Source organism: Colletotrichum costaricense (assembly GCF_030867565.1).
Source record: "Colletotrichum costaricense strain IMI 309622 chromosome Unknown Scaffold_10.1, whole genome shotgun sequence".
Lineage (NCBI taxonomy): Eukaryota > Fungi > Ascomycota > Sordariomycetes > Glomerellales > Glomerellaceae > Colletotrichum > Colletotrichum costaricense.
The window spans coordinates 2,034,532-2,059,537 of NW_026848239.1; the positions used below are offsets into that span (position 1 = coordinate 2,034,532).

General features: G+C 53.8%; 11 protein-coding genes across 11 annotated transcripts; 6 read left to right on the forward strand and 5 right to left on the reverse strand.

The window, feature by feature from the left end:
• Positions 1–974: 974 nt before the first annotated feature.
• Positions 975–4,286, reverse strand: CCOS01_10315 (Hst3 protein; the record flags this gene model as incomplete). Its single annotated transcript, XM_060458471.1, has 2 exons — positions 975–4,106; positions 4,161–4,286. 2 exons carry the CDS (start codon positions 4,284–4,286, stop codon positions 975–977), a joined length of 3,258 nt encoding a protein of 1,085 aa, XP_060311636.1.
• A 2,630-nt stretch (positions 4,287–6,916) lies between these two features.
• On the forward strand, positions 6,917–7,883 carry CCOS01_10316 (uncharacterized protein; the record flags this gene model as incomplete). The annotated part of the gene is made up of 3 exons (XM_060458472.1): positions 6,917–7,167; positions 7,224–7,592; positions 7,646–7,883. 3 exons carry the CDS (start codon positions 6,917–6,919, stop codon positions 7,881–7,883), a joined length of 858 nt encoding a protein of 285 aa, XP_060311637.1.
• A 387-nt stretch (positions 7,884–8,270) lies between these two features.
• Positions 8,271–10,151, reverse strand: CCOS01_10317 (sugar porter family MFS transporter; the record flags this gene model as incomplete). Its single annotated transcript, XM_060458473.1, has 5 exons — positions 8,271–9,262; positions 9,322–9,410; positions 9,472–9,490; positions 9,547–9,913; positions 9,966–10,151. 5 exons carry the CDS (start codon positions 10,149–10,151, stop codon positions 8,271–8,273), a joined length of 1,653 nt encoding a protein of 550 aa, XP_060311638.1.
• A 791-nt stretch (positions 10,152–10,942) lies between these two features.
• On the forward strand, positions 10,943–12,882 carry CCOS01_10318 (ZnF3; the record flags this gene model as incomplete). Its single annotated transcript, XM_060458474.1, has 4 exons — positions 10,943–10,974; positions 11,050–11,478; positions 11,559–11,875; positions 11,927–12,882. The coding sequence occupies 4 exons, from the start codon at positions 10,943–10,945 to the stop codon at positions 12,880–12,882; spliced, it is 1,734 nt and encodes a 577-aa protein (XP_060311639.1).
• A 643-nt stretch (positions 12,883–13,525) lies between these two features.
• CCOS01_10319 (melibiase) lies at positions 13,526–15,219 on the forward strand (the record flags this gene model as incomplete). The annotated part of the gene is made up of 4 exons (XM_060458475.1): positions 13,526–13,624; positions 13,677–13,953; positions 14,018–14,229; positions 14,287–15,219. The coding sequence occupies 4 exons, from the start codon at positions 13,526–13,528 to the stop codon at positions 15,217–15,219; spliced, it is 1,521 nt and encodes a 506-aa protein (XP_060311640.1).
• Positions 15,220–15,723: 504 nt separating this feature from the next.
• On the forward strand, positions 15,724–16,014 carry CCOS01_10320 (uncharacterized protein; the record flags this gene model as incomplete). Its single annotated transcript, XM_060458476.1, has 1 exon — positions 15,724–16,014. The coding sequence occupies one exon, from the start codon at positions 15,724–15,726 to the stop codon at positions 16,012–16,014; it is 291 nt and encodes a 96-aa protein (XP_060311641.1).
• A 2,214-nt stretch (positions 16,015–18,228) lies between these two features.
• CCOS01_10321 (uncharacterized protein) lies at positions 18,229–19,146 on the forward strand (the record flags this gene model as incomplete). Its single annotated transcript, XM_060458477.1, has 3 exons — positions 18,229–18,292; positions 18,709–18,789; positions 18,971–19,146. The coding sequence occupies 3 exons, from the start codon at positions 18,229–18,231 to the stop codon at positions 19,144–19,146; spliced, it is 321 nt and encodes a 106-aa protein (XP_060311642.1).
• Positions 19,147–20,124: 978 nt separating this feature from the next.
• Positions 20,125–20,520, reverse strand: CCOS01_10322 (uncharacterized protein; the record flags this gene model as incomplete). Its single annotated transcript, XM_060458478.1, has 1 exon — positions 20,125–20,520. One exon carries the CDS (start codon positions 20,518–20,520, stop codon positions 20,125–20,127), a length of 396 nt encoding a protein of 131 aa, XP_060311643.1.
• Positions 20,521–20,973: 453 nt separating this feature from the next.
• Positions 20,974–21,499, forward strand: CCOS01_10323 (uncharacterized protein; the record flags this gene model as incomplete). Its single annotated transcript, XM_060458479.1, has 3 exons — positions 20,974–21,098; positions 21,333–21,396; positions 21,476–21,499. 3 exons carry the CDS (start codon positions 20,974–20,976, stop codon positions 21,497–21,499), a joined length of 213 nt encoding a protein of 70 aa, XP_060311644.1.
• A 347-nt stretch (positions 21,500–21,846) lies between these two features.
• CCOS01_10324 (uncharacterized protein) lies at positions 21,847–22,326 on the reverse strand (the record flags this gene model as incomplete). Its single annotated transcript, XM_060458480.1, has 1 exon — positions 21,847–22,326. One exon carries the CDS (start codon positions 22,324–22,326, stop codon positions 21,847–21,849), a length of 480 nt encoding a protein of 159 aa, XP_060311645.1.
• Positions 22,327–23,143: 817 nt separating this feature from the next.
• Positions 23,144–23,416, reverse strand: CCOS01_10325 (uncharacterized protein; the record flags this gene model as incomplete). Its single annotated transcript, XM_060458481.1, has 1 exon — positions 23,144–23,416. One exon carries the CDS (start codon positions 23,414–23,416, stop codon positions 23,144–23,146), a length of 273 nt encoding a protein of 90 aa, XP_060311646.1.
• Positions 23,417–25,006: the final 1,590 nt, after the last annotated feature.

The following is a 25,006-nucleotide window of genomic DNA, read 5'->3' on the forward strand; positions in this document are numbered from 1 at the left end:
CAGAGCCCTTACTTAAGTCGTAAGGCAGCTGGTCGGGGTCTACTCCGTCTGCCCGCGATGGCTCAGCTACCACTTTGCGATCCAGCTTAAGCGGGATGTAACGGACCATCTGGCGCTCACTCACGACCTGCCAGATCCTTGGACTTTGACGGACCAGGGATCCCTGAAGGTAGGGCTCGCCATCGCAGAGATACCGACTGTTTGGTTCTCACACGCGTGTGATATCGTCGTCTTGGAGTGGCAACAAGATTGGCGCCCATTGCCTTGCAGACTATTGACTGCTAAGTGGTTCCAGACAGCCTAAACCCCATATTAGCGCGCCATTCTTCAACAACTTGGAGTTGGCAGCCAGTTGTGTTATCTCTGACAAGAGAGTGACAACCAAGTGACCTGCAGTGTTCAACGACACGTACCTAAAAGTATGGAGCTGACGCCCAGCCTCATAAGCTCCTCCACGTGGACCTGCGACACTGGCACCAAGCTCTAGAAGAAACACTTTTCTTGTTCCCAGAGAAGATCAAGGGCCCAAACAACAAGAAAAACAAAACCTGACTCGCCCGCTAGGCTTGGATGTTTTTTTTTTTTTTTTTTCTGCGCTTGGGCATGTACAGCGTCCCGACTTGGGACTAGCCTTCTCGAACAACAGCACGCCAGATCGCACGCAAAGCTCTGTTCGCAATGCAGACGATGGATGCCCTACTGCAGGGCCCTGGACTGGGCGTAGCGTCAAGACCCTCGGTCTAGAGTCTTACGAGATCATCCGTCACGGGTTGTGAAAGAGTACGGTTGCGGACGAGTCAAGAATGTCTGTGAAGAGTCACGAACCATACATGTCGATTGCACCTCGATTTTGGAGTACGGTATACAAAATACAGTCCACCGCGGGGGTATAATTCAGCGCTTCCTCTATCCATAAACTATATGTAATGCTCTCTCCGTATCGGAGAGTGTGTTTGCTGCAGTGACCCAGACACTTATCCTTGCTTGAGATCCTGCAACGCCATAGCGGCGTCTGCATCCTTGTTGGATTTTCTTTCGGCCTTGGTGGGCTTGAAACCATGGCTTTGAGGAGGGGTCCATTCCGGGGCCTGGATGAGTCGTAACAAGAGGGGATCTGACAGAAAGAAAGGGTTCGCCATGCGTGTGTCGACCCGGGTCTGCGTGTTGGACGAGATGGCTGACAGGGGACCTGCAGGGGAGCTAAGAGGCTCCAATGGTTGAGGCTTCGACGGCGTGGCGGCGGGCGCCTTGGTTGTCTGAAGTGGTGGCAACCTGAGCGAGTCCATGGATGGACGCTGGATGTCGGAGAGAATCTTGGGCGACACAATGACTGGCCTCTCTTTGGCGTGCGGTGCCTTAATCTTTCGTGGAGTCGGTTGTGGGAGGGCTTTGGCAGCGACTGGCCGTGGCATACCGGGCACGAAAATCTCCTCGCCATCAATCGTCTTTCGCTTCCGCATTCGAGGATTGAGTTTGACAGCGGCAAAGATTGAGCTTTCCGCTGCGTCCGACATGGCCACTTGCGCACCGGCACCCTCGTTTCGAGCCACCTCTGTCTGGCCAGTCTCCTGCCCAACCTGTGCCATCATTGGTCTTAGCTCGAGGCTCTTTTCTGTTTGGTCTGAAAGAACAGGAGCCGGTCGTGACAGAGCAGCCGGTGCTGACTTTCTCGATCTCCTCATCTTTGGCTTTTCGACACGTAAGGCCGTAGGGGATGTTGATGTCGTCGGAGTCATGCTGCCGACGATGCGGCGAAGTTCAGCCATCACCTTCCATGTTACCCAAGCAGCGCTCGTTCTGTCATCACGGACTGCCATTGGCCTCTGGGGTGTAGATTTGGGAGGAGCAGCAACCTCCAGCGGCATCGTGAGAAGCTCGGTCTTCACTACCTTGTCAAGCTTCGGAGCTTTACAAGCCTTCTCTGGCCTCGCTGTCGTCACTGATCGAGAGTCGTGCGACAACTCTGCCGGCAAACCTGGGGCTGAATCGGTAGACGATTTCGCTTGTGGCTTTGCTGATGGTTTCGCAGCATCCACCTTCGGCTTCTCTTCTGTAGAGCTCTGACGTTTCTTCGTCTTTTCACTGCTCTCCTTCTTTTTCTTTGGTAATTTGGTGCCGGGCGGCAGCCAAAGCAAGGGCACTCTCTCCTTCAGGTTGGCAACCCATGCATCGCAGTCCCACTGTACCCAGTAGTCGATGATATCCCCCCACGAACTCTCCGGAGGCTTCGTAAAGTTGACAAAGACGACTTTGCCGCCCCTGCTGTGAATGGTCTTGGCGAACTCCCTGACAAGGATCTTCAGGCCATGGACTTTCAGTGACGTGCCGAGAATGAGAAGCAGGTCCGGGGACAATCCCAAGTCATGGGTGACGATTGGTGAAATGAGGTGGGCGTTCGGGTGCTCTTCGCCGTAGAGGACGATATCTGGTCTCAGCTTGCCCACGCCTAACGCTCTCTTGCCCCTCTCTTGCCGTGCTGCCGTTGCTCCGGCACAATACGGGCATTCAGGCTGTCGCCCAGAGAGTGTCTCGTGTGATCTGTCGGCTTCATCCCAGTCGCAAATCTTCCCGCAGAGAAAACACCGAAGAGACTCTAGTGACCCGTGCAAGAAAACACATTCCACGCCATTGGACTTCTTGTCAGCCGGTTGCTGGACCTGTGGCTCGGCCGACGGAGTGACTTCAGCCGAATCCGCGACTCCGACCCCATCGGGCACTTTTGGTTCCTCCAAATCTTTCGAATCACTCGTTTCTGATGTTGCGGAGATAGACTCTGCGGAGCCTCCCGTTGCCGCCGTAGCCAAGACAGCCCCGACAGATTTCCTCGAGAAGCGACCCCGATGCCCCGGTCCGTCCTGGAGCGAGGTGGAAAGCCCAACCTTCTCCTCAATCTGGTCGATGTTTTGCGTATAGCATCGGACCAATTTCCCCCGATTGCGTAAATGGCCAATAAAGTGATGAGATTCCGTTGGCACGACGTCTTTCACCTTCTCTCGAAGCGTCGTAGCGAACGTGTAAAATACTGATGTCCTCAAGGGATCCGCCCATATAGAGGCATCAAATAGATCCCTGCCTTTGATGTTGGGCAAAGTCGACTTGCTAGGCTGTGAGGACGGAAGCGTTTCATCGGTTTCAGAAGATGCGGTGCTGCTAGCCGCACTCGATGTCTGCCGACTAGTTGACGATGAAGGCTCTTCAAAGGGGTCAAACAAAACTGGCGGAGGCGACGACAATGGCGAGGAACTGAAACCCATTGGCTGCTGTCGTAGAGTTGATCGTGTGAAGCGGCTCGCGTCCCTTAAGAAACTAGGCGTTTGCGGAAATGCACTAGGTGGCGATGACAGAGGCGAGGAGCTAAAGAAGAACCTCGAGGTTTTTGGCGTAACGTGAATCGTATTCCTCTCCTCCAGCTGCTCGCTATCCTTGGAGAACGTCGCCCTCGGCAGAGTCGGAATTGAAGTCGAACTGACGGCTTCGATGCTCCCCGAACCCTGCACGGAGGCAATGGTAGAAGTCAACAGAGACCTCTTGCGCATCTCAGCAGAGCTCGCCTGATAAGCGTTGGCTCGCTGGGCACACGGGCTTGCAGATCGTCCCCTCCTCCGAAGATAGCTGCGGGCAGCTCTGTCGCTGGGCTTTTGGTGTGCTTCCACCGAGCCTAGGTGTCTGCCGGCGGCCAGGTCTTTCCTAGGGCTTTCGTCTGGGGGCGAAGACTGAGCTCTTGCGCTCTTTCTTGAAGATCCGCTTAAGGTAGACCTGCCACCCGAAACGGGTGCATCATCGGTACTAGTACTCCTAGCATCGACGGTTGATTCCCTCGACCTCGCCCTAGTGATGGGCCCAGTAAACCTCGCCGTATTTGAGTCGGAGCCCTGCGAAGCGGATGCATGATTGCTTCCCTGAACTTGGGTTGAGTTTTGCGAGTCGTCGCTTAGGCAAATGCCGGAATCCTCGAACGAAAGTCTCCTCCGTTTCGCAGGCGGTTCCCGTTCCTCGCGACCGGCATCAGCTGGTCCAAAACTCCTCGGCTCGACCACGTCCACACGATTCGCGGCATCGAACTGGGCTTGAATCAGGGAGTAAAGCCCATTTTCGCTTCGGAAGTCCTAAGCATTACTTATTAGCATGGGTTGAGGAGCCATTCCTGCGTGGGTTCTTACAGGAATGCCCGAATTGGTACTGATGCCTGCGCCGGTAATGACCACAACCTTTCGTGCTTTGAAAAGAGAGTCGGCGATCCCTTGCAGAAGAACATCCTCTGTCGGGGTGACCTGGGTGGTAGGCATACTGAAGGCGTCCTAGAGTTGGCACATTGGACTTTCTGGAGTGGAGTTCGACACTGCTATTATGATGCTGATGGCCGAGGCGCGTCTGACAATAATGCGACTCGGGCGCCAGACTCCGCCAACATATATTCGGCGCGAGAGATAGAACGACTTGAATTTCGGATACCGGCTGTAGAGATTCGCTTGCTGTGAAGTCCAGATGTCTAGCGCCTCAGACGTATAGTGGCGTCTGGACCTACAAGCCCTTGCTTAACTCGGCTCAGCTGAGGAGGGCAGAGCTACCAGTCGATTGGACTTCTCAAGAGTTCGTCGGGAGAGACGCAAATGCTATATCTTCTCCAGCTTCCGGAATTTGAACGTGGTGGACAGCTGTGCAGTCTTCTTTGGGATCGTAGTCTCTGGCGACGCGGTGATGGAAGGGGTTGGTAGCGGTGCAGACGCGGTGGGCCGGAGGTGCCAGACCAGGGTTCGCGGTACCAGGACCTGCTCGTCGAGTCTCGATATTGGCGGCGTAGGTCGAAGAACGAAGTTGCCGTGTTCACTGTAGCCTCCGAATGTCCAATTGACAGAACCGCGTCGAGTCGCGAACTCGAGAAAAACGTGACTTCGAGGTTGTGGCGAGGCGACTGTCGAGGCGACTGTCGAGGCCCAAGCTTGACATGAACAGACGCGTCTCAGAAGGTGCTCGGGAAGACCAAAGCTCGAAAGCTTAACCGCCAAGCTATAGATGCTGTCGACTGTTTGCGTTTTTGAGCGCAAGGCAGACGGAGATTGTTGCGGTCTAAAAAAATCGCCGGGTGGTCAATAGGGAGGAGCAATTGAGGAGTTTGACCACACGAAGGCGTGTTCAAGGTTCCCTGGTGAAGTCAGATGTTGTTTGTGAACCGCGACCGCCCCGAAGAATAAGATCCCAGCCAGCAAAGACGCCAACAGCTTAGCGTTAGCGGCCCAGATCGCTAACCTCGCCTTAGTGAGATCACCGAGATCCACTACTGGGCGATAAAGATAAGGATAGTGTTATCGATAAGAGTCTCCATCGGATAAGGAACCTGGGCACTTGGGAATTGTGCACTTCCCTCAACCCACGCACTCAATGACACTTACTCTCTTTCAGGTATTATTTACCAAGCTTCAATGAGTTTGCTAGTATCTGTCCAAATCGCTATCCACATGTCTGAGATTGACAGAAAAAGGAGACGTGGGGGCGAGAGGGGAAAGCAGTATAGCAGGCTGCGACGCACCAAACCTCAAGCTTAAGGTACCCAGAGCGAGTCAAAAACGCTGAGTTGCAGACCAACATCACCATCAATTGTAGGTGCTATCGCTCTTACCTTAGTTTTCCATCCCGAAGCCAAATCAGAGAAAGGGTAACGCCTCTGCTCTACAACGCTTGGTTCAACGGCTGAACGTGGTCGATGTTGACATGAGTCCATGCCCTTGCCCATGCGCCGGGGTGTCAACACATTTGTCACCTGTCTACCGTCACTGCTGGAAACCTTGTTGACTCTCAGTCCTCTTTTACCGCTCAACTCTGGCGATGCTCTCATGAGGCTCGACGAGCACTTTGATCTAGGCCAAAGACATTTTTCAGAGATTACAGAGTTTACGGAAGCCAGGCTCCCGATAATGTTGCATTGATGGCTGTCCATCCATGGGAAGTCTCTCTCATACGGGACCATCTCCACCGCAATCGCTAGACGACGATGAGCTTCACTAGCTATGCTATCTGCGGATCATCCATCACAACCGATCAGCCGTCTCGGCGTGGCATGATCGACATGGTATTCAGATTCACGTTCTTCTAGAAGCAAAAACTTGAGCGATGCGGGGAAATGACATCTCACCGGCAATGTGCTTAAGCCGTTGGATTGAGCGTCATGTAAATACATGAGACGAAGCCGGCAGGAGCACGGTACGCACTATCAACACACGCGCATTGTGAACAAGGTACACAGTCAATTGCGCAAGGATCCCGCTTTCATCTCATATTGCCGACAGCTGCCGGCTTCATCCATCTGATATTTCCGCTCCGTGAATATCACGAGACGTTGAGGGAGATGCCAGCGTTGTATGTATCGTCACTGAGACGGCTTCGTTTGATCTCCATCGCCCCGGCGCGCACCCTTGCGATAGTCCCAACAGGCGTCTTGACATCCGCCCATTGAGCCTCAGCCAACTGCCATTCACGTCAACCTAACCTTAATACTAGAAACTCCGCCCGTGTTCTCCCCGATCACACCGGCCTGAGAGGGAAACCTTCCTCAGTCTGGACCTTCTTTTAGTTGCCGTGTCTTGTTTGAAATCAGAACGGGACCTGGATGAGGGTCTGACAGGCCTCAGCTCGCTTGGTGCCGAATCTAAAGACACGACGAACACGTTCAAACTCTTGGCACGAGCGCATGAATCGCCGGCGATCGGTGTATCTCATGGTCCCTCTGGGCCGGAGACACTAGCCAGCAAGTAAGTATTTGAATAACTTACTTAAAGGCTGTCCTCGTGCCGCTTTGAATTTTGCACGTCGCGATCTCATGGTGTTATTCTTAATTGCTCAATGTCAGCTCGTTTCTTTCCATTGTAAATCTATCGGTTCACTCTTTCGATCTAGGCTGGTCCAACGTCAGTTCTCCATCATGCAGTACTACAAGTCATTCACTCTTCTCTCGTTTGCCTCAGTGGCAGTGGCTCAGCAATGTACTCTGCAATTTGACGGCAGAGTTGCAACCGGAACCGAGGCAGAAGCGTTCGATGCTGAGAACAATCTCTTCAGTCCTCAGAATGTCTTTGGAGCTGGCTTGAGCTTCAGCAAAGTGTTGCAATTGCCTAATGAAGCCAGCTCGCCATTCGACGGCAACGACAACGTTCCCCTTGAAGTCACAATCAGGTCAGCTTCAGCCCCAGCGGATCATCATAGGTATGTTCAGCTAACGGCTATACTAGCGATCAGTCAATCTTCAACAAGCAGACAGCTTTCCGTCGCGCTGAGCTCATCCCATCATCCAACACGGGAACGGATGAGTCGACGACTGGCATCAAGACGTTGCATTTCAGTCTCTCGAAAGATGTCCAGCGTCCCCTTAATCTCTCGCACGAGTATCAGCTAGCTTTCCTGGAGAGTAATGATTTCAGCACAAATCAAGTTGTGCTCAAGACCGGCACCATCCTCGGCGGCGACGCAACGGTCGACCCAGATACACTGCAACTCTTTGGCAATGTCAACACCAAGCCGGCACCTACTGTCCTATTCAGCACTCCCTTCGCGGAGAACACCATTCATAACTTTGCTGTGACCATGGATTTCACCGCAAAGTGAGTCCTTTCTGAGCCTGAAGTGCGTTATAGGATACTAACACTTCGTTCAGCACGGTCCAGGTATTCTACTCGACCGATAACAACGACTTGGAGGCACAGGGGGAACCCCAGAGCAACGATATCAAGGGTCAAGGTCAATACCACTTTGGTATTTTGAAGAAGCCCGTCGGAGGTCAGGGCGATATCACCAAGAATGGTTTTCAGCCGGACGGCATCGATGAGGGCATTGTCTACAGCGGCATCTTCCAGGAGGACAGCACCAACGGCTGCATCAGCCTGGCTCCTTAAGCTGTCTTCATTGAGCATGGCCAACTTTGTAGGGCCTTGGAGGACGCCTCAGATCCTACTATGATATATTGGAAGCTTTGTGGTGCAAAGATTTTGACAAAGTGCGCACATAGTGGTACAATGAATTGGTGCAACTATCCTGGGGTCCGTCTTACTATAACCTGGGATGGCACGTCAGTGGATAGCAGGAAGCAGACTATGATTTCTTACGAAGATACTTTTACATCATGCATGAAAGTGGGCTACGATGAGAGATTTGATTTAGTAGAAATAATCGATTAGACTGGAGCAATGTTGATTAAGCCTCTTTACTGAACAATACTTGGAAGGATTTGCTCCTGCCCAAAAGACCTAAGTTCATTAAGCGTGATCAAAGTTCTCATTCGACTATGCCTCCTCATGGCTCACCGTAGCAGCCAGTTTCTCATGACGGTTGGCGACCTCTTCCAGCTGCGGGCGTAGAGAGTCAGCCGCCTCTTGCGAAAAGTGACGAGCGCCAACACGGTGCTCAAAGAGCAAGTCAATCTCCGAGTATGTAAGACCAAAGGGCTCCGGAAGACGGAAAAAGGTCCACGTAAGGAAAAGCACAGTGATTCCGGCCCAGAAGAAGCCGCCTCTGGCTCCCCAGTTCCAGTCATTCTTGCCCACAATCTTTGGCTGCAGCGCGTTGACGATGAAGCCTCCGCAATTGTAAAAGGCGCGAGAAAGGGCGACTGTCTTGACACGAAGACGGGTAGATGGCATCTCCGCGACCAAGGTATAGCATGAGGGACCGACGCTGAGCTGGAAGGAGAAGAGCATCACGATGATGAGGGCTCCCACGGCCCATGACCGCGCTGGTAACCCAGCAGCGTCCTGCGGAATACCGATGCCACCGATGACGACAAGAATCACAAACATGGCCGATAGACCAGCCAGGTACAGAGTGCGACGGCCGATGTGAGTCATGATGTACCAGGCAATGATACAACCAATGAGACCGATGCAGTTCTGCACCAAACTCATCGTAAACCCATTCTCGGAACTGAGGCCGGCGTTGATCATGAACTGCGTGCCGTAGCCCATGAACGGCACGCCGCAGAAAGACTGCGTCAGCCATACCATGCACGCAATTTCGGTGCGGCGAAGGTCGACACCGCGGAAGCAGTCCCAGTAGTGAGCGCCCGAACTGACCTCGATCTCAAACTGGTTCGTCACACGCATCATCTCGATGTGGGCGTCGAGGTCAAAGTCAATGTCACTCTTTGGAGAGGTCAGCTTGCGGACTGCTTCGCGCGCGTCCTCGAGGCGGTTTTGGCGGACAAGCCACCATGGGCTTTCGGGGGCGAAGAGCGTGCCGATGATGATGGGTACGGGCCAGACCCATTGGATCGCAAATGCTGCGATGAGTTCGAGTCAATGATTTCTCATAACGGTAAGGTCAATTGGGTTGTCTTACGAATGCGGTATCCCCATTGATTGTCGATTTGCAAAAGCCCTCGAAGCATGCCACTGCTGATCAGCTGGCCGATGACCCAGCACATGTTTCTAGAGGTCTTTGTTAGCAATGCTGACAGACTCCGTGGGAAGAGGGTTCGATCAAACATACACCCAAGACGTCATGTATCCTGCCATTAAAGTTAATAGGTGAGTATAGCCAGATGTGCTCAGACAGACAACTAACCTCTAAGTGACATGGGGCAGATATCAGCCGCGTAGGTAACGGCGAGGGTTTGGAAGATACCCCAGGGGATGCCCTGAATCAAGGCTCCGGCCAAGAACATTGGGAGACCGTTGGAGAAGAAGGGGATGAACACGGCCCCGATCATGGCAACCATGGCGACAATCATGGTTTTCTTGTAGCCAATCCACTCGGTGATGATGCCATTGAGGATGAGGCCAAGGATTGAACCCGCCTGGGTGCCGTTGTTGATGATGGTTTGCCAGCGAGCCGAGACTAGAGGGTCGCCATTGGCATCGACTTGGTCGCCGTACCGCTTCATAAAAGCCGGAAAGGCGTAAAAGTTACTCATGAGGTTGGTATCATAGCCCTTGAAGAAGTCAGTCGCGCTCTTGCTTTGAACTACTCCAAGATTCTCATACCTCCATGATAATGGCTAGAGAGATGATGAAGGAAAAGAGAATCGCTTTCGGCCAGAAGCGAAACGAGTCCCTCACACTCATCTGGCGCTCGTTCTGCATGGCCGTGATGGCCTCACCAGGGTTGTTGTCATTATGGTGGCTGACGGTTGGCACCGCTTCGGCGCCCACAGTCTTTGTCTGAGCCATGCTGAAGACTCTTGCAAGAGAGCACCTGAAGCCTAGGCGACTACGAATGAGGTTATTCACAGAACCATCCACAACATGGGAACACAGGGTCGCATTTATAGAAAGTGAAGGCGGGGAAGCCGTTTGCAACCTACCATTACCACGGGACGACTTGAGGGACTTGGCGACTCCGAGAGTGCCAAACTCTGAAAGACCAATCCCAACATCAGATTAATCCAACCACTTTCACTTTAATGCCGAGGCAATGCGGAGAACCCCATGAAGATGAAGGGGACAACATTGGCAATCAGACGTTTCGAGGAACCAACGTGCCAACGTCGTACAACAAGTTCAAAGTCTGCTGTATCATATGAGGGTCCCATGGGGAATTCTCTGGGGTTGGGAGCAACGGGTCGGTCGAGACTTTTGGGGAAGCAAAGCGATGCGATCATTCGTCCAACGGCTTGTGGGTGTCACCGATCAGATGTCCAGGGCAAGGTTTGAGCGACTTTTCCGCACGTTTCCCGCCGCCTTTTCCCGATCCGTGGTAGACCGCCCGGCAGGGGAGGGGGTTCTTGAGTCTCTTGAGTCCCGGTCGAACCAACTCGGCCGGGTAACCACCGCGTGGTGGGATACAACCCTAGTCATCTTTGGAAGAAATCGGAATTCCTGACGGAGTATTGCGCTTCTTGCAGTTGCTGCTTGCAATCGCCCCCTCTTCTTTGCTTCCTTTTCTTGCTGCGGACAAGACCACGACATATACGCAACCAAAGGGCGGTGTTCAGTCCGAGGGGATTCCCAGCCCCGCTGGCATGCGGAAACCCTCGGCTTGTGCTGCGTGCCGGTAACATACTCGTCCCATTTTGGACCTTTCATGCCACTTTCATGCCGTCTTGTGATCTGACGAGAAATATCCTAGGGCCCGCAGGCGTAAGTGTCAAACTCGCGAGGGCCTCATTGACTGCGTTTACTGCGACGAGAGGGGCATCAAATGCGATCAAAGACCGCCCGAGGGAGGCTACTATGAGCAACGAGAGAATCAGCGTAAAGAACGCCTGGTAGAAGAGCGGAACCTATCCGTACATCAGCAAAGTAGTCACAGCGCAGCAGCCGAAAGTGCATCGTCTGCATCTCAAAGTGGTGGCTGGTGCACCCGTTGTGAGACTACTTCACATGCCGCCGCCGCACTGCCCAGTCTGCCGGTCCGGCTGGACCTCGTCAGACTCTACTTTGACTACATCCATGACCAGTTCCATTCCCTCTTCCATCGGCCGAGTTTCATTGAGGATGCACTCGGCGACCGAGTGCACCACAGCATCCTTTATGGTATCTGCGCGCTATCTGCGAGGTGCGTCTTTTCGTATGCTGCCAGGCAGGACAAGTGGATCCGATGAGATGGAATAAACCACAACTCTAATGATACCGTAGATTCTCAACCGACCCGCAGTTTGCAGATGTTGACCCTCGAGACAGAAGCCATGCTTACATACGAGCTGCCGAGGCACTTCTAAACCTACGTGATGTATCTCTCCCAACGATACAACTCTGCGTGTTGATAGGGGCAGCATTGACTGCCAATGGCGATGGAGAATCAGAAAACATCTACTACGGCGTCGCATGCCGCATGGCGCAGCTGCTGGACCTGCCAGGCAGACCGGCTACCAGTCTCTTGGAACGAGAGATCAACATACGGGGTATGATTGAGCCTCCATTTCCCATTGTTTACCCGTTGGCCACGTTCATCTGTAACTGTGTTATGCAAGGCACGAACTCAAAGCTGACAGGTCGGTTCCCAGTCTGGTGGTCGCTCTGCATGATCGACGTGTGGTCCTCCACTGCGGTGAAGTTACCCAAGCTGCTCCCGGCGAGATCCGATATCCCCTTGCCGATGGACGATCTACCGTTTCTCTCGTTGAGCCGCAGCGGATCCGGAGTAACGGGTACGGCATCGGCCGCCCAAAGCTCTCAACTCCTCTCGCAGATGGTGAGACTCAACAGGATCCTGTTGGATGTCAACGACTTTAACCAGCGTTGCGTTGCGGATAATCCTACCTGGGATGTCCTCGAGCAGGGCGTTGAGTCTCTGAGAATAAGAATGGAAGACTGGCTCGCCGCACTCCCGGCGAATATGCGTGATACCCCGGAAAACTTTGCCTGGTTTGCGGCCCGTGGCCAGGGCCGGACATACGCGGCCGTTTACCTAGGCTACTACCACTTTGGCCAGCTCTTGTATTACCAGTTTCTCTACGGCGCGGCGGCGACGACAGCCATCAACCCCACTGCCTCAGCCTCTGTCGCAAGGAGGGACTCGTACGCGAAGCGCTGCAAGGAACACGCGGCTCGGTTATGTGACATGGTCTACCGCGCCCAGACAACAGCCGGGTCGGACGTGCGGTACACGATGACGGCGCATGTACTCGTCATTGCGTCGACGGTACAGATTCACACACTCTTGTTCAGTGGGGATGAGGCGGATATCAGTGTGGCTCGGAGGCGCCTGGAGAGAAATTTCGAGTTGCTGATGCAGCTACGGTGTTACTGGCCTACTACTGACCGGGCCATCAGCCGTCTAAGAGCATTCCATCAGACGGCACGTACGAGCATCGACACGAGTTTCGTTCTGGACCGTTGGATGTTGAGGTTCCTGGTTGAGTTCGCGGAGCCAATGGAAGAAAAGGAACGCGGAGACGGGGAGGCGATGGAGTCATTGTGGATGGACGGGCCCCCGGTGAGGGGAGCCGGACCTGTGTAGTGTAGCTGGGGAACCGCTTCCGGACTCTTGGCCCGGTGATGGAGACAATTATGTCAATGCAGTGGACTTGAATAGTATGTTTGCTGCAACATGTGACAAGCAAAACAACTCGTGAAGCAGGCTCATCTTCGTGACAGGGGTAAGCCGCGATGTTCTGACTCCGAGAAATACACCGTTCAACCAACACATCTTCTGCCCAGTAGCGGGGTACGTCTTGGCGTCCGGTGATGTCTCCTCTCCGGCCGGTGATTTTCGTCCCATCGGCGTCCAGGCCGGTTGACTGACGGGTGAGCCTGCATGACTCGGGAGGGTCGTTGCTGCAACACTGCGGAGAAGAGGCGGGAAACTCGACGACTTTTCCGCCCCTTGTTCGTCTTGGCTTGACCTCACCGTCTGATGTCGACCCCTCTAAGCCCCTCACTTTGGCAGCGGGAACGGGCATCCTGTAAGTCGGAGAGCAACACATGAGAACGAACGTGCGATAGCCACGATGGTGGGGTTGAATGGATCTACGATGCCACTTTTCTCCATGCCATGATCTGTATAAGAAGGTGCCGACATTGAGTTCTCGTCGCCCCTATCAAAGTCTTGAGAGTGAGGCAGAGACTGTTTTCGGTTCCGCCGTCCGAACTTCGAATATAAGATGTCATATAAATCGCTCAGTCTTGCGGCCGCGATCGCAACCGCTGGACGGGTTGCCGCTCTCAGCAATGGACTGGCCGATACACCTCCGATGGGCTGGGTAAGTTACAAGAACCTGCTCGGAAGTGTAGACTTCAACTTACAATCATCAGAACAACTGGAATGCCTTCGCATGCGATGTTTCCGAAGACCTCCTCCTGGGCACATCAGAGCGTGTCGTCAGTCTGGGCCTCCGTGATCTGGGCTACAATCACGTAGTACTGGATGACTGCTGGCAAGATGAGAATGGTCGCGATGCCAAGGGAAAGCTCCAGCCAAATCTCGCAAAGTTTCCTAACGGACTGAAATACGTCTCGGACCATCTTCACAGCCAGGGACTCAAATATGGCATGTACTCGAGTGCTGGCGAGATGACTTGTGCCAGATTTGGTGAGTATTTCATTTTCACTTCTATCACGATGGTGCTTTGATGAACAATACTGACGCAAGGCAGCGGGCTCTCTCGATCATGAACACGACGATGCTCAGAGCTTCGCGTCATGGGGCGTCGACTTTCTCAAATACGACAATTGCTACCATATGGGCCGCATGGGAACACCGCAAATCTCCTTCAACAGGTTCAAAGTCATGGCTGATGCCCTCAACGCAACGGGCCGCCCCATCGCCCTAAGTCTCTGCAACTGGGGCGAAGACTACGTTCACACAGTTCGCTACCATCCCATGTCTATGACTTCTGTATTTGTTTTACTGACACTCTAGCAGTGGGGAATGTCCATCTCAAACGCATGGCGCATGTCAGGCGACATCTACGACGCCTTCACCCGTCCCGACGACCTCTGCAGTTGCAACCAGGCCTCGGACCCCTTCTGCATCGCGCCAGGAACCCACTGCTCCGTCCTCTTCATCATCAACCGCGTCGCCACCTTCGCCGACCGTGGCATCCCCGGCGGCTGGAACGACCTCGACATGCTCGAGGTCGGCCAGGGCGGCATGACGGACGAGGAGTACAAGGCGCATTTCGCCCTCTGGGCCGCCCTCAAGTCGCCGCTGATGCTCGGCAACGATCTGCGGGATATGCCCGCCGAGGCGCTAAGTATTGTCAACAACCCGGCCATCATCGCCATCAGTCAGGACCCTCACGGCCGCAGCGCGTTGAGGGTGAGGAGGGATGTCGGAGGGGATCTGGTTCCGGACGAGTTTGGCGTTGCTGAAGCACAGGTCTGGAGTGGGCGGTTGGAGAACGGAGACCAGGTCGTCATCTTGCTCAACGCCGCCGGCGCGGATATTGAAATGAAGTCCTCGCTCGCGGAGATCTTCGTGGCAGATGGGCCTGGTGGCTCGGCGCCGCAGGTCAAGTCTAAATGGGCTGTTCACGATCTCTGGGCCGATAGGATGCCTACGGAGACGGCAGAGTCGTTATTCGCAGCCGAGAGCCACGTCGCGCGGGCCAAGATTCTACGGGATGCCGAATGGTATAATGCTACCGAGACGCCTTATGCCCTCGGTCTGGAGAAGGAGGACCCGAGGCTGTTTGGCCAAAAGATTGGCGAAGTCGAGGCCAGAGGTGTGTTGAAGGCTTCGGTGCCCAGCCATGCGGCCAAGGTATTCCGTTTACGGAGAATCGCGCAACCTGGAGATGGCTTCAAGGCTAAGAGTTATGACCGTACGCAAAGAGCTGTGAAGGACGAACTTTGAAGTGACTTGGAACCTTCAACGTGGAAGCTGAGGAAAACTTGGACGATTGGAAACGGCAGCGATCGCTCTATTTTGATCATCGAGGTGGAAATGGATCAAGATGTGAGATGAACATCAATCCTGTGAAATATAATTGCGTTTATAGAGGGATAAGAGTATTTCAAACAAGAAGAGGAAATTAGAAAGCGGATTCTGATAAACCTAGAAGGTCATTTAACGTCATCTTTATTCCTCAAAACTCCCTGGCAGGTGACATCGTCGAATCTCAAAAGCCAACACATCTTTCAGTAATGAGTGAAATCAAGTAAAGAATCTATGAACTACTTGGAATTTCACTTCAAGGTCAGGAGAAAATTGCAAATAGGGGCCACGAGGTGATTGTTCCCTCGACGAAGTAAGTAAGCAACGTCTTCTTCTACTACGCGATGCAAGGCAACACCAAATCCCTTTGGATATCTACGGTGATTTCAACATCAAGCCCAGCTCTTCCCCTATCAGACGACAATGACCTCAAAAGTCAATAGAAACCAACCGAGGGAAACGTCCACAGAGATTGCCTTGATTCAACTTCCGCCACAGACGCAGTCGTATCGGGCTCGGACCGGCACATACGGACTCACCCAAGCCTCCAGGCGTCGCCGCTGCGAGACAACATCTACGACATACTCCAGGAGCCCAAAGCTAAAGCCCAACAAACAACACCCTTTCCGAGACAACCTGACTATCCAGCAGAGACCACAGAAGCCCCGCGTAGGGAGCCAATATCACTCCGATCATGTCCGGGGCCTCTGTTGACCCCCTCTTCACCTGACTCTGAGCTACGCTTTCCAAACTCACCTGTAACCCTGCGACCCGATTCACCGTGGTGAACAATGCCATTATCAAGAAAGGCAAGGCAAGAACAGGCGAAGTGCGCGTCGATATGATCCGGGGTGCAATGGACATGGTACTCTACGGAGACTCCAAGGAAGCTATTCCCTCTCTCGCTTTCTTTCTTGCGTCTTCCTTGGACCCAATTTGACGGAACAGCCTACATGTATTGTGGGACGAGCGTGATCCGAGCCCCTGATCCGCCGAGCATCCGGACTCGCCTATTCAAGCATGTCGTGTCTCGATCCCGAAGCGCCCCCGGACAAAAGTCGTCACGTCGTCCCTCCTCCACGGGCCTCTAGAGAAAGAGGAGAGAGCTCCGTTGTCTGAGGATGAAAGGTCGGCCGAGGTGAGTGGTAAATCCCCCCCTGGGTTCGTCGATGTTCATACCTCGACCACTCGCCCAGTCAGCCCTGGCGATTTCGATCGATTGGAAACCGCGGAGGTGATGGAGCCGGATCGGCATCCTGATATGGGAACATCATAGCCATGAAACGTTCCATGGAAAGATCTCACAGTAAAGTGCCGTCACTGGAGACGAAAAAGTCATGGGCTGTTGCTAGGTTACTTGGAAAGAATACTTCCATAGGTTTTCAATCTAGAGCCATGTCGCGCTCGAGGGGGGTACATTTCGTTGAGCCACGATACGGACGAGCTGCAGTCGATGTCCCTGATCAAGTGTCACCCGCAAAAGTGCCTGGCCGTTCAGTCGACAGCTGAAGTAACGAGTCAGCCCCTCTTTCCAAGAAAAGCCACAACCCTGAGGAGAATTTGTCAACAGGTCTTGCAGATGTGAGGAGCGTCTGATCTGCTGAGAAGCCGAGCAAACTAAAGAGGCTGCAAGATGTGGCCCGAGGCGTTGCAGTAACATAAGGTAGCTGCTTTCTTCACACCCCACGCCCCCCCTTGAGCTCCCCACTGAGCTTCGCAAATACCACGCCTCGAGTTGGTCTATGATCAACCCCCTGCTCTGTGGAAGGTCACAGTTCTCGGGTACATCCGTACATGAGGAGAAGGAGGGAGGGAGGGACAAGGAGCGAGAGAAAAGAAACCAGGAGTGGGATCGCCGCGAGGGCACAGCAGAACGCCTCACTCCCTCGGGGCTTAGGTGGTCATAAGAGGTTGGACCAATAGAGGACCTTTACGAGCGAGACTGACTCTGATCGAGACCTGCAGGGTGTTGGTGACATGCCTGGTCGAGAGATTGGTGGTAGAGCCCAGAGGGCTGTTGTGAGAGCCACGGTGATCCATGCTATACTTTTTCGACCACCAAAGAGCCGATTGCGCTACAGAGGACAGTGATACCTCGTATGAGTTAGCAGGCAGGGAAAGGCGCGATGGTGAGGTACGAAGGTCGTGCGGTTTGGGATTGAGTGGCATGCCTTGCAGCAATGTCGTCAGACTCGTATCTTCCCTGGAGAACATCGCTCAAGCCGTCGTGCTGGGACCGAACCGTTGTGCAGAGTCTCCATCCAGGTCATGCAGCCAAAAGGAAGCCAGAAAAAGCATGTAATACTGTGCAGTATATTTAGGTTACCCGGACTCAGTCTGTTCGAAGGACGCGTCAAATTAGGAAGCGCCATCGCGTACTCCGTAGATCCCGTTGTTCGTTTGGTGTCATCCAGCCCCCACCCAGCAGGGAGGCAGTGGGAGGGCTACCGAGCGCGGTTTGCGCCTCAGCTAGGCATGCCACCTTGGATCTAAGAAAGAGTAGACGTGTGTGTTGAGTTGGTGTCCGACTTTGTATTCCCCGCCCTCGGATGTCGCGCTGAGCAGCTGGGGCGGCAGACTGGCTCAAGGGGACCCGTACCACGGATCTTGGGTAGATATTCCTGGTCTCGATTCTCCAGTCTATGTTGAGGAGCGGCAACCATCTGTTCCGTCATCGGAAGTGAACCATCAGCCAGACACGGCCGCAAGGTCAGGTTGGCAGTCGATGAAGGTGGAGTATGCGTGAAGCGCGGCAAGCAAGGACCGCATGTTCAAGCTCTTTGCATCATCTGATGAACATACTTGCTCGAGATGATGCAGCTTCCCACCGCTCTCTGCCATAAACCTGTGTCGGTGTACGGGAACATGCAGATGCCACCAGGGGCGGCTTAGGGGGAACTCGTCTCCTGCGCATTGTGCCTATTCCTGATGATGCTCTACAAGTATGTACTGGCAGGCTCGCTGTCTTGGCTCGCCCCTCCCCAAAGTAACGGTGAGTTGGGAGATTTTCTCCCCCCTGCACCCTAGCTTTTACAGTTCTAGGCCGATCGGATGGAGTCGTCCCCAAGAGCCAAGGCAAGGTAATGCTTGTCGTCGATCTCTACTGTGTCGTCGTCGCTGGTCACCCGTTCCCGAGGGACTATTGACTAGGTCGGTCGTTCGTCTAGGTAGTCTCGAGCGACGACCATCCCAGAGCAATTTACCCCCTTCTCCCGCGTGATTATAAGCTCGACTAGGCCTGGAATTTGAAGCACTCTGGATCATTGGAGGTCGACCCATTCTGGGCACGACGGAAACGCGAAACGTAGCCCTCGAGGGGCTAGTCCTGGCGATCATTACTCCTCCCACGTGGTCGCAAATCAAACGAAAACCGGTGAGGCTAATGAGCTATCAACGCGGGACCAATAGCACCAGGCACGCCGTGCGTGGATGGCAGAAAGTGTGCGGTAGAGGAAGACCCAGTCGAGATTGTGAGCGGCAACTTCACGGGTAAGCCAAGCCAAGCCATTGGGTTTCGTGAACCCCCATATTCACATGAGAGTGAGACTGAAGAGTCGAGGGGAAGAAGCGACCGGGATCCTGAAAGATCTGGAAGCACGGCAGGCTAGTGCTATGTCGCTCAAGATATCGCAATCAACTGTGTCCGTACCTTGGCCCACTGCGTCCACAGTCCAACGCAATGAGCCAAGCCGTGTTGGCGCTGCGGCTGCCCGTGGCACCCTTGGCTGCGTAAACCACGGGCTTGATGATGTCCCGTCGCTAGAGGCACGACTTACCGAACAGGGAGGCCTAGAGTTTGACAATGACACTTTCGTAGATGAGCTAGCTATCCGGTTAGCCTGTTAGTATCGTCTTGGGCCACATAAATGGCGACAGAATAGGTCGATAGACTCGCAAAACAATTCGAATGCTGGTCATCCCCACGCTGAATTAGCTCTTCACGACACGTCTAGTCCACTAACGCCCAACGCCACGAAACGCCTTCGTTTCTTATTCCAACATCTCTCCACTTTCTCATATTATCTTGGAAAGTTCTTCTTGGCCGACTGACATGACACGAACGGGGAGTCGGGGGCGACTCCAGCATTGCCAGCATGGTCATCCCGAATAAAAGAAAATTTGGTCGTGTCACCAGACCAGGTCTAAACGAGAGTGAGGTACGGTAGTCACGGTACTCCGTATAGGTAGAGTACGGAAACGCAACGCAACGCAACACATCTTTGCGAGCATCTACACAGAAGATGTTCTTCTTGTGTTCCTTTCTTTTTGCTGATTGGTTGCACACGCCTTGCTGCAGGATCGTGGAAAAACAAACCGAGATGAGGTATGCTGACGGCAACCCGCAGAGCTTCCAGAGACTTGAACGGTGCGACCAGGTCATTTGCGTGCCATACTGTCGTGCTACGAGCCTGGCGCCCGCTCAAAGTCGTCTGGAATCACGGGTTCTACCACGAGCTCTAGAATCGCGTCGGGAAGATGATGCTGCCGTTACCGATTAGAGCCAGAATACAGGGATGATCTCGTCCGGTACGACAGGCGACAAGTCAAGTGCTCAGTCCAAATGCTGCCGGGGACTTGTCGCGCGTCGTGATTGGAATTGCTGTATCAACAAAGTTTATGTGAGATGGCGCTGCCCAGAGAAAGCAGTGCTATGCTGCAGCGTCAATTGAGTCGAGGACTTGAAGATACATAGGATACTTTGCCCAACAATCGATTGCGCACGCAATCTGATATGCAAAACACAGCTGGCGAAGCGCCTGAATCTTGCAGTTATTGAGCGTAAAGTTGGTATTGATCTTTTGAGGTGTGCGCCCGGCATGTGCCTTATTCGACGGCAAGCAGCACGAAGTTCCCCTCAGATCCAGCAGTCAGGGGCGGGTAGTTGAGACAAGTCTTTCGAGCCTGGTGTCTTCGATCCACGAACCAGTATCCGAAGGACTGGTTCGTGGACAAATCAGTGCATTGGCTGAATTCGCATAACAAGGTCGCACAGGTAGTCCGGGGCACACGTCGTATAACGTCTTTTGCCGAGTGCGCATGAGAGGTAATGATCAAGCTGTCATACTGTGGCGTAAAGGAAACGGTCCCATCGAGGTAAGTTGTATACTGCCTTTTTGAGGTCCGACGTCTCTCTGCTGTTGGGTACGTCGAGCCCAGATACCGATTATGACAGCCGTCTCTTGAATAACAAGTTTGAAGGAGCAGGAAAATCAAGGCCATGGCTCACTTTCTCGCTTAGGGTTGCTCAACCTCTACATGCCGTCATGTGACAAACAAGGTCGCCATTGCATGAATTGGAGGTTTTCGTGAGGCTGCCAAGAGCGTTGGCAACAGCGCGAAAGAACCCAGAGACGTGGTTATGCCGAAGTGTGTGGCTGCTGTGCTGGTAACAAGGCCATACTTGGAGTAGATTAGCGAGAGTGAAGACACGGCAGCAGCCATTATCCGCATGCAAGCCGAGGACTGTACCAACATACCGAGCTGAAAGTAACCATGGATGAGCAAGCAAGGTTCTCTTTTGAGCCCCAGGGAGTTGTCCAAACGACATGACTGTGGCACAAGGCCGCATGCTCGGCATACCAACCACGACTCTCTCCCAGCTCAGCTCGGAACACAGACCAATCATGGTGTCTCGAGCACGATCAACCACATTGCCGCCTCCCGCACTGGAGAATGGTGTTGCACAGCAGTTTGATGGTAGCAGGCGTTGAAGAAAGCGGTCGTATCAGACGAGGGTGTTGCGAGGGTGAGCGCAAGATCTGCTTCAAGGCCAATATGGAGGTGCATGATCTTATTAGGTGAGACCTTCTCTCTCTCTCTCTTTCTCGCGATCATCGCCTTCACCCCGCCGAGACGCTTTTGCGGCTAAACACGTCGTTCCAGAGCTCAGTTGGTAACTTGGTAAGTTTACCATACCGGAATGTAGCGTATCCATGGTTATACATGCAGCAGCAAGGCACTTTGCTATGCGAATCAAGGAGTAAGTACAAAATTTCTGGGAAAACGGATTAGGTAACTCCCAATGCCTATAGCCCCGTCTCAACAAACAGGGCGTTCAGTGCTGCAACGCGCTCCCGCACATTGGCCTGTGGTCGGGTAGGCGGTCGACAGCAACAGGGTCGCAATCCATTCTCTTGAACCTATTCGGCATCGTTGTTGGTGAACGCTATCTCAGATGACGCGACCCAAGACATGGTAAGGAATGGCCCATGGGTAGCATGTTTGAGGGGCTCAGCTGCCAGGTTCGGGGGAGCGCTAATTCGCGTTTAGGCTCTCAAGCAACGGCTCTGTCCTGTTTGCCAAAGCCTAGAGAATGCCTCATCTAATTACCTCGAGTGCTCACGCAGCGTCGCCCCCGTTGCCGTGACCGTGGACTACGGACAACATCATGCGTACCATGGCCTTCAACTGATATGGTCGAGAATAGAAGGAACTATTCATCATCATGTCCTGGATCCACGGTCCTGGGCCTTCCGTTACGGCCACGAGGTGGGCCCGAGTAGAAATGTCTCGCATCACGCAAATCAGCATGTCGAGTTTCCTACCTTAGTTCTCGGAAGCGAATCTGCAACATGCGGGCCTCGAGGCAGCAATGAAGGCAAGGTACCGATTGTCTGCCCCTTCCCACCCTGGCGGGATGACTTGCATATCAAAGACATGGCCGGGCGGATAGGACATGGTGACAAGGACGAAGCAGGTGGATTGCGTTAGGGAAGATTGTACCAGGGCACAAGTGGGCAAAGTTGCACCAAAGATGAAGTGGTAAAACGGTAACAAGCGAGAGACCGTCGGTGAGAGGGCAGGCAAGGTGGGCTTGTGTGTGTCGCGCGAGATTGGCTGGACTAAGGTAGAAGACCACGCTTTCCAGGGCCATGGTAAATGTCGTGGCGAGAGACAAGCCAAGCGAGCCAAAGTCGGAGCCAAGGTGTGATGCCATGATTGGACACCTGCCACACCCGTAACCGCACCCGTAACCGCAACCGCAACCGCACCCGCAAGCGTATTGGCATCAGGCGGATGTGCCATGATGAACGGACAGTAGGCCGACCGGAGCATGAACGGCAGAGCCTGTGGCCTACGTCTCGTCCGCTTCCATCCAATGTTGCCAATGATGGTGTTGAGCCTGCTAGGCATGGCAAGTGGATGGCGCTATCTAAACGAGTAGAGGGAGGCGCCCGAGGTCGATGGTTACGGCCGTAGGCGAATGGTGCCGGCATTGTATTTGCCCTAGGAATAAGGCGGCCGACTGTGTTGGGCGAGATACGTACAAATAGCCCTTGGGGTAGGTCAATAAGCATAAGCAGAAGCAGACTCTGTCTACCTTGGCTTACTGTATAGAATACCTACCGGTAGACGAAGAAGACGGCGTGTTAGGTAGCGTTGTCGCATGGTGTGCATGGGTAAGTAGGGAGCACGCATGCGGCTTCGCGTTGTAGGATGGAGTGAGAGATGGCGAGCCAGGGAGGATTGGGAGGTGAAGAGAGCGACGAGAACAGCGTGATGGAGTCGAGATGATGACGATAACAACGGGCCTGGGAGGATCCGTCCATGGATGGCCCTGTACAGAGTAGTACCCGAGGGATTAGCTGGGCGCCTCGATGCGAGGTAGACTAACGAGGGGCATGTCGACCTCGTGGAGTACCCGTGGAGGACGCTCTAGACTCTAGAGGGAGTCGAGGCTCGTGGTGTTTTGGCGAATTCGGGATGAATGCTTTTTCCAGCAAGCAAAGTGCAAGTGTAGCCGAAGCGGAGGCGGATGAGCAGCAAGTCGGATGTGGAAGAAGATCGAAACGGCGGGCTGCAGAGAAGGGCTCGTTGGCTCGTTGGCTCGTTGGCTCCCACACTAGCGAGGCACGCTCCCTAGCAGGCGAGGGAGAATGCAGGTTGCGGCGCTGCAGCAGCAGAGGGAGATGAACAGAGAGGAGAGTGCCCAAGGTAAAGCTTGATGGTTGAAGCTTGTTGGTTGCTTGATGAGGCGACTGGAGGGCGAGCCGCAAAAGGATGGCGAGAAGTGAGGAGGAAATGTCAGGGGGAACCCTACTCTCCGGGACCTGCAGGACGGGACTCGATGAAGGAATAAGAAAGTGTTAGCGGCAGAAGCGGGGGAAGAAATCATCAGATGTTGGACTTGTGGCGGTGATGATGCGTTGCTGCTCGTGGTGGTTATGGTGGTGGTGGACGATATTGGGTTGAGGGTGGCCGTGAGGGAGGAAGATGTCGTTGTCACAGAAGTAAGTAACCTGAGGCACATGGATGTGAAAGTGCGAGATCTTACTGGGCAGGTACCTTGACTTGGGATCCTCCTGCCCTTGAGAGAAGTATCTAAGGTAGCTTGGCTGTTTAGACACATGGCCTTTTCCTTCCATGGCGTGGAAAGGTGAAGAGATTCGAGGAAGGAAGGGAGTGAGGCAGGGAGGAAAGACCAGGAAGCCGTCGTATGGCGTGCCTGCCCGCGCTTCCATGGATGACTACCTACCTTCCCTACCTTACCCTCGTAATGTACATACATCGATACGTCTTGGATCACTACTACCTTAGGTACCTTGGGTAAGGTAGGTAGGGATTCGCTGAGTGCCTTCCTTACCGGCCTTGAGCAGGTACGGGTAGGTAAGATACTGTTCTCACCTTTTGTTCCTTACTATAGCTCAAGGTACCTAAGGCAGAGAGCAGTCCGTTAGGTACTTTACCCAAGGTAGGTAGGTAGTAGACGGAGGCGAGTTACTATCGGCACAGGCAGCGCCGCCATGGCAGTCTAGGGCACATGGTCGCTGAAACTCGCCTGATGTCTGCTGGAAATCCGCCGGGACCAGACTGACAGCGGCCCTTGCCTTGCGCTATCCACGTCGGGGCTTTGGGGGCGGTGTTGGTGCGGCCGGGACTTTACCTACCTTAGGTAAGCCAGGTACCTTACTTAGGTTCCCTACCTTAGGTACATTCCTTTGGGTAGGTTACTTATCTACACCGTACCTACCTACCTTAAGGTACTGTGTAAGGTATGTTTGATGGCTCAGTTCCTCTCAGATGGAAGGCGTGGAAGGCGTAAAAGGAAAGATCGGTGACAGGGTTCCTGCCTTACTGCTGGGAATGGAAGTGAGGGAGATACAGAGGTACCTAGAGGCTGGAGGGAAGGCCCGGCCCCCGACGCGACTTCCATGTGTAAGGCAGGTAAGGTAGGTACATCGAGTTTGTTCCTCAGGTCTCCTCAGGTCAAGGCAGGTCCATTCTTGGAAGAGGTCTGTCCTCCTCCTTCCCGCCCGCCGTCGCTCTCCTCCCGCGCGCACTAAGGTAGCGAGATGGACGATAAGGTACCTTAGACGGGACACAACACAGACGGCATGGATGGCGGCTCATTCCATGGGACCATTTCCTCCTGCTCCTCCTCTTCCTCTTCCTCTTCCTCAATCCTCTCACCACTTTTACCACCATGGGAGACTGAGACTCCAACGCTCCGCTACCATCTACCTACTACGCCTACCTCCCTCACCGTCCCCGCCATCACGGCCGTATGCGTCTCTAATTGTCATGCTTCTACCTTACCGAGTACCTACATCTGCCGCCGCCTTGTCTGCCACTACGCAGTACCCTCCGCCCCCCTTCAATGTCGCCCACAACCTCACAGCAACAGCATTCGCGAGCCAAAGATTGGGTGCTTACCGCTCACCACCGCCTGTCTGCGAGATCTGCAACAAGGGTTCTCCTTGTAATC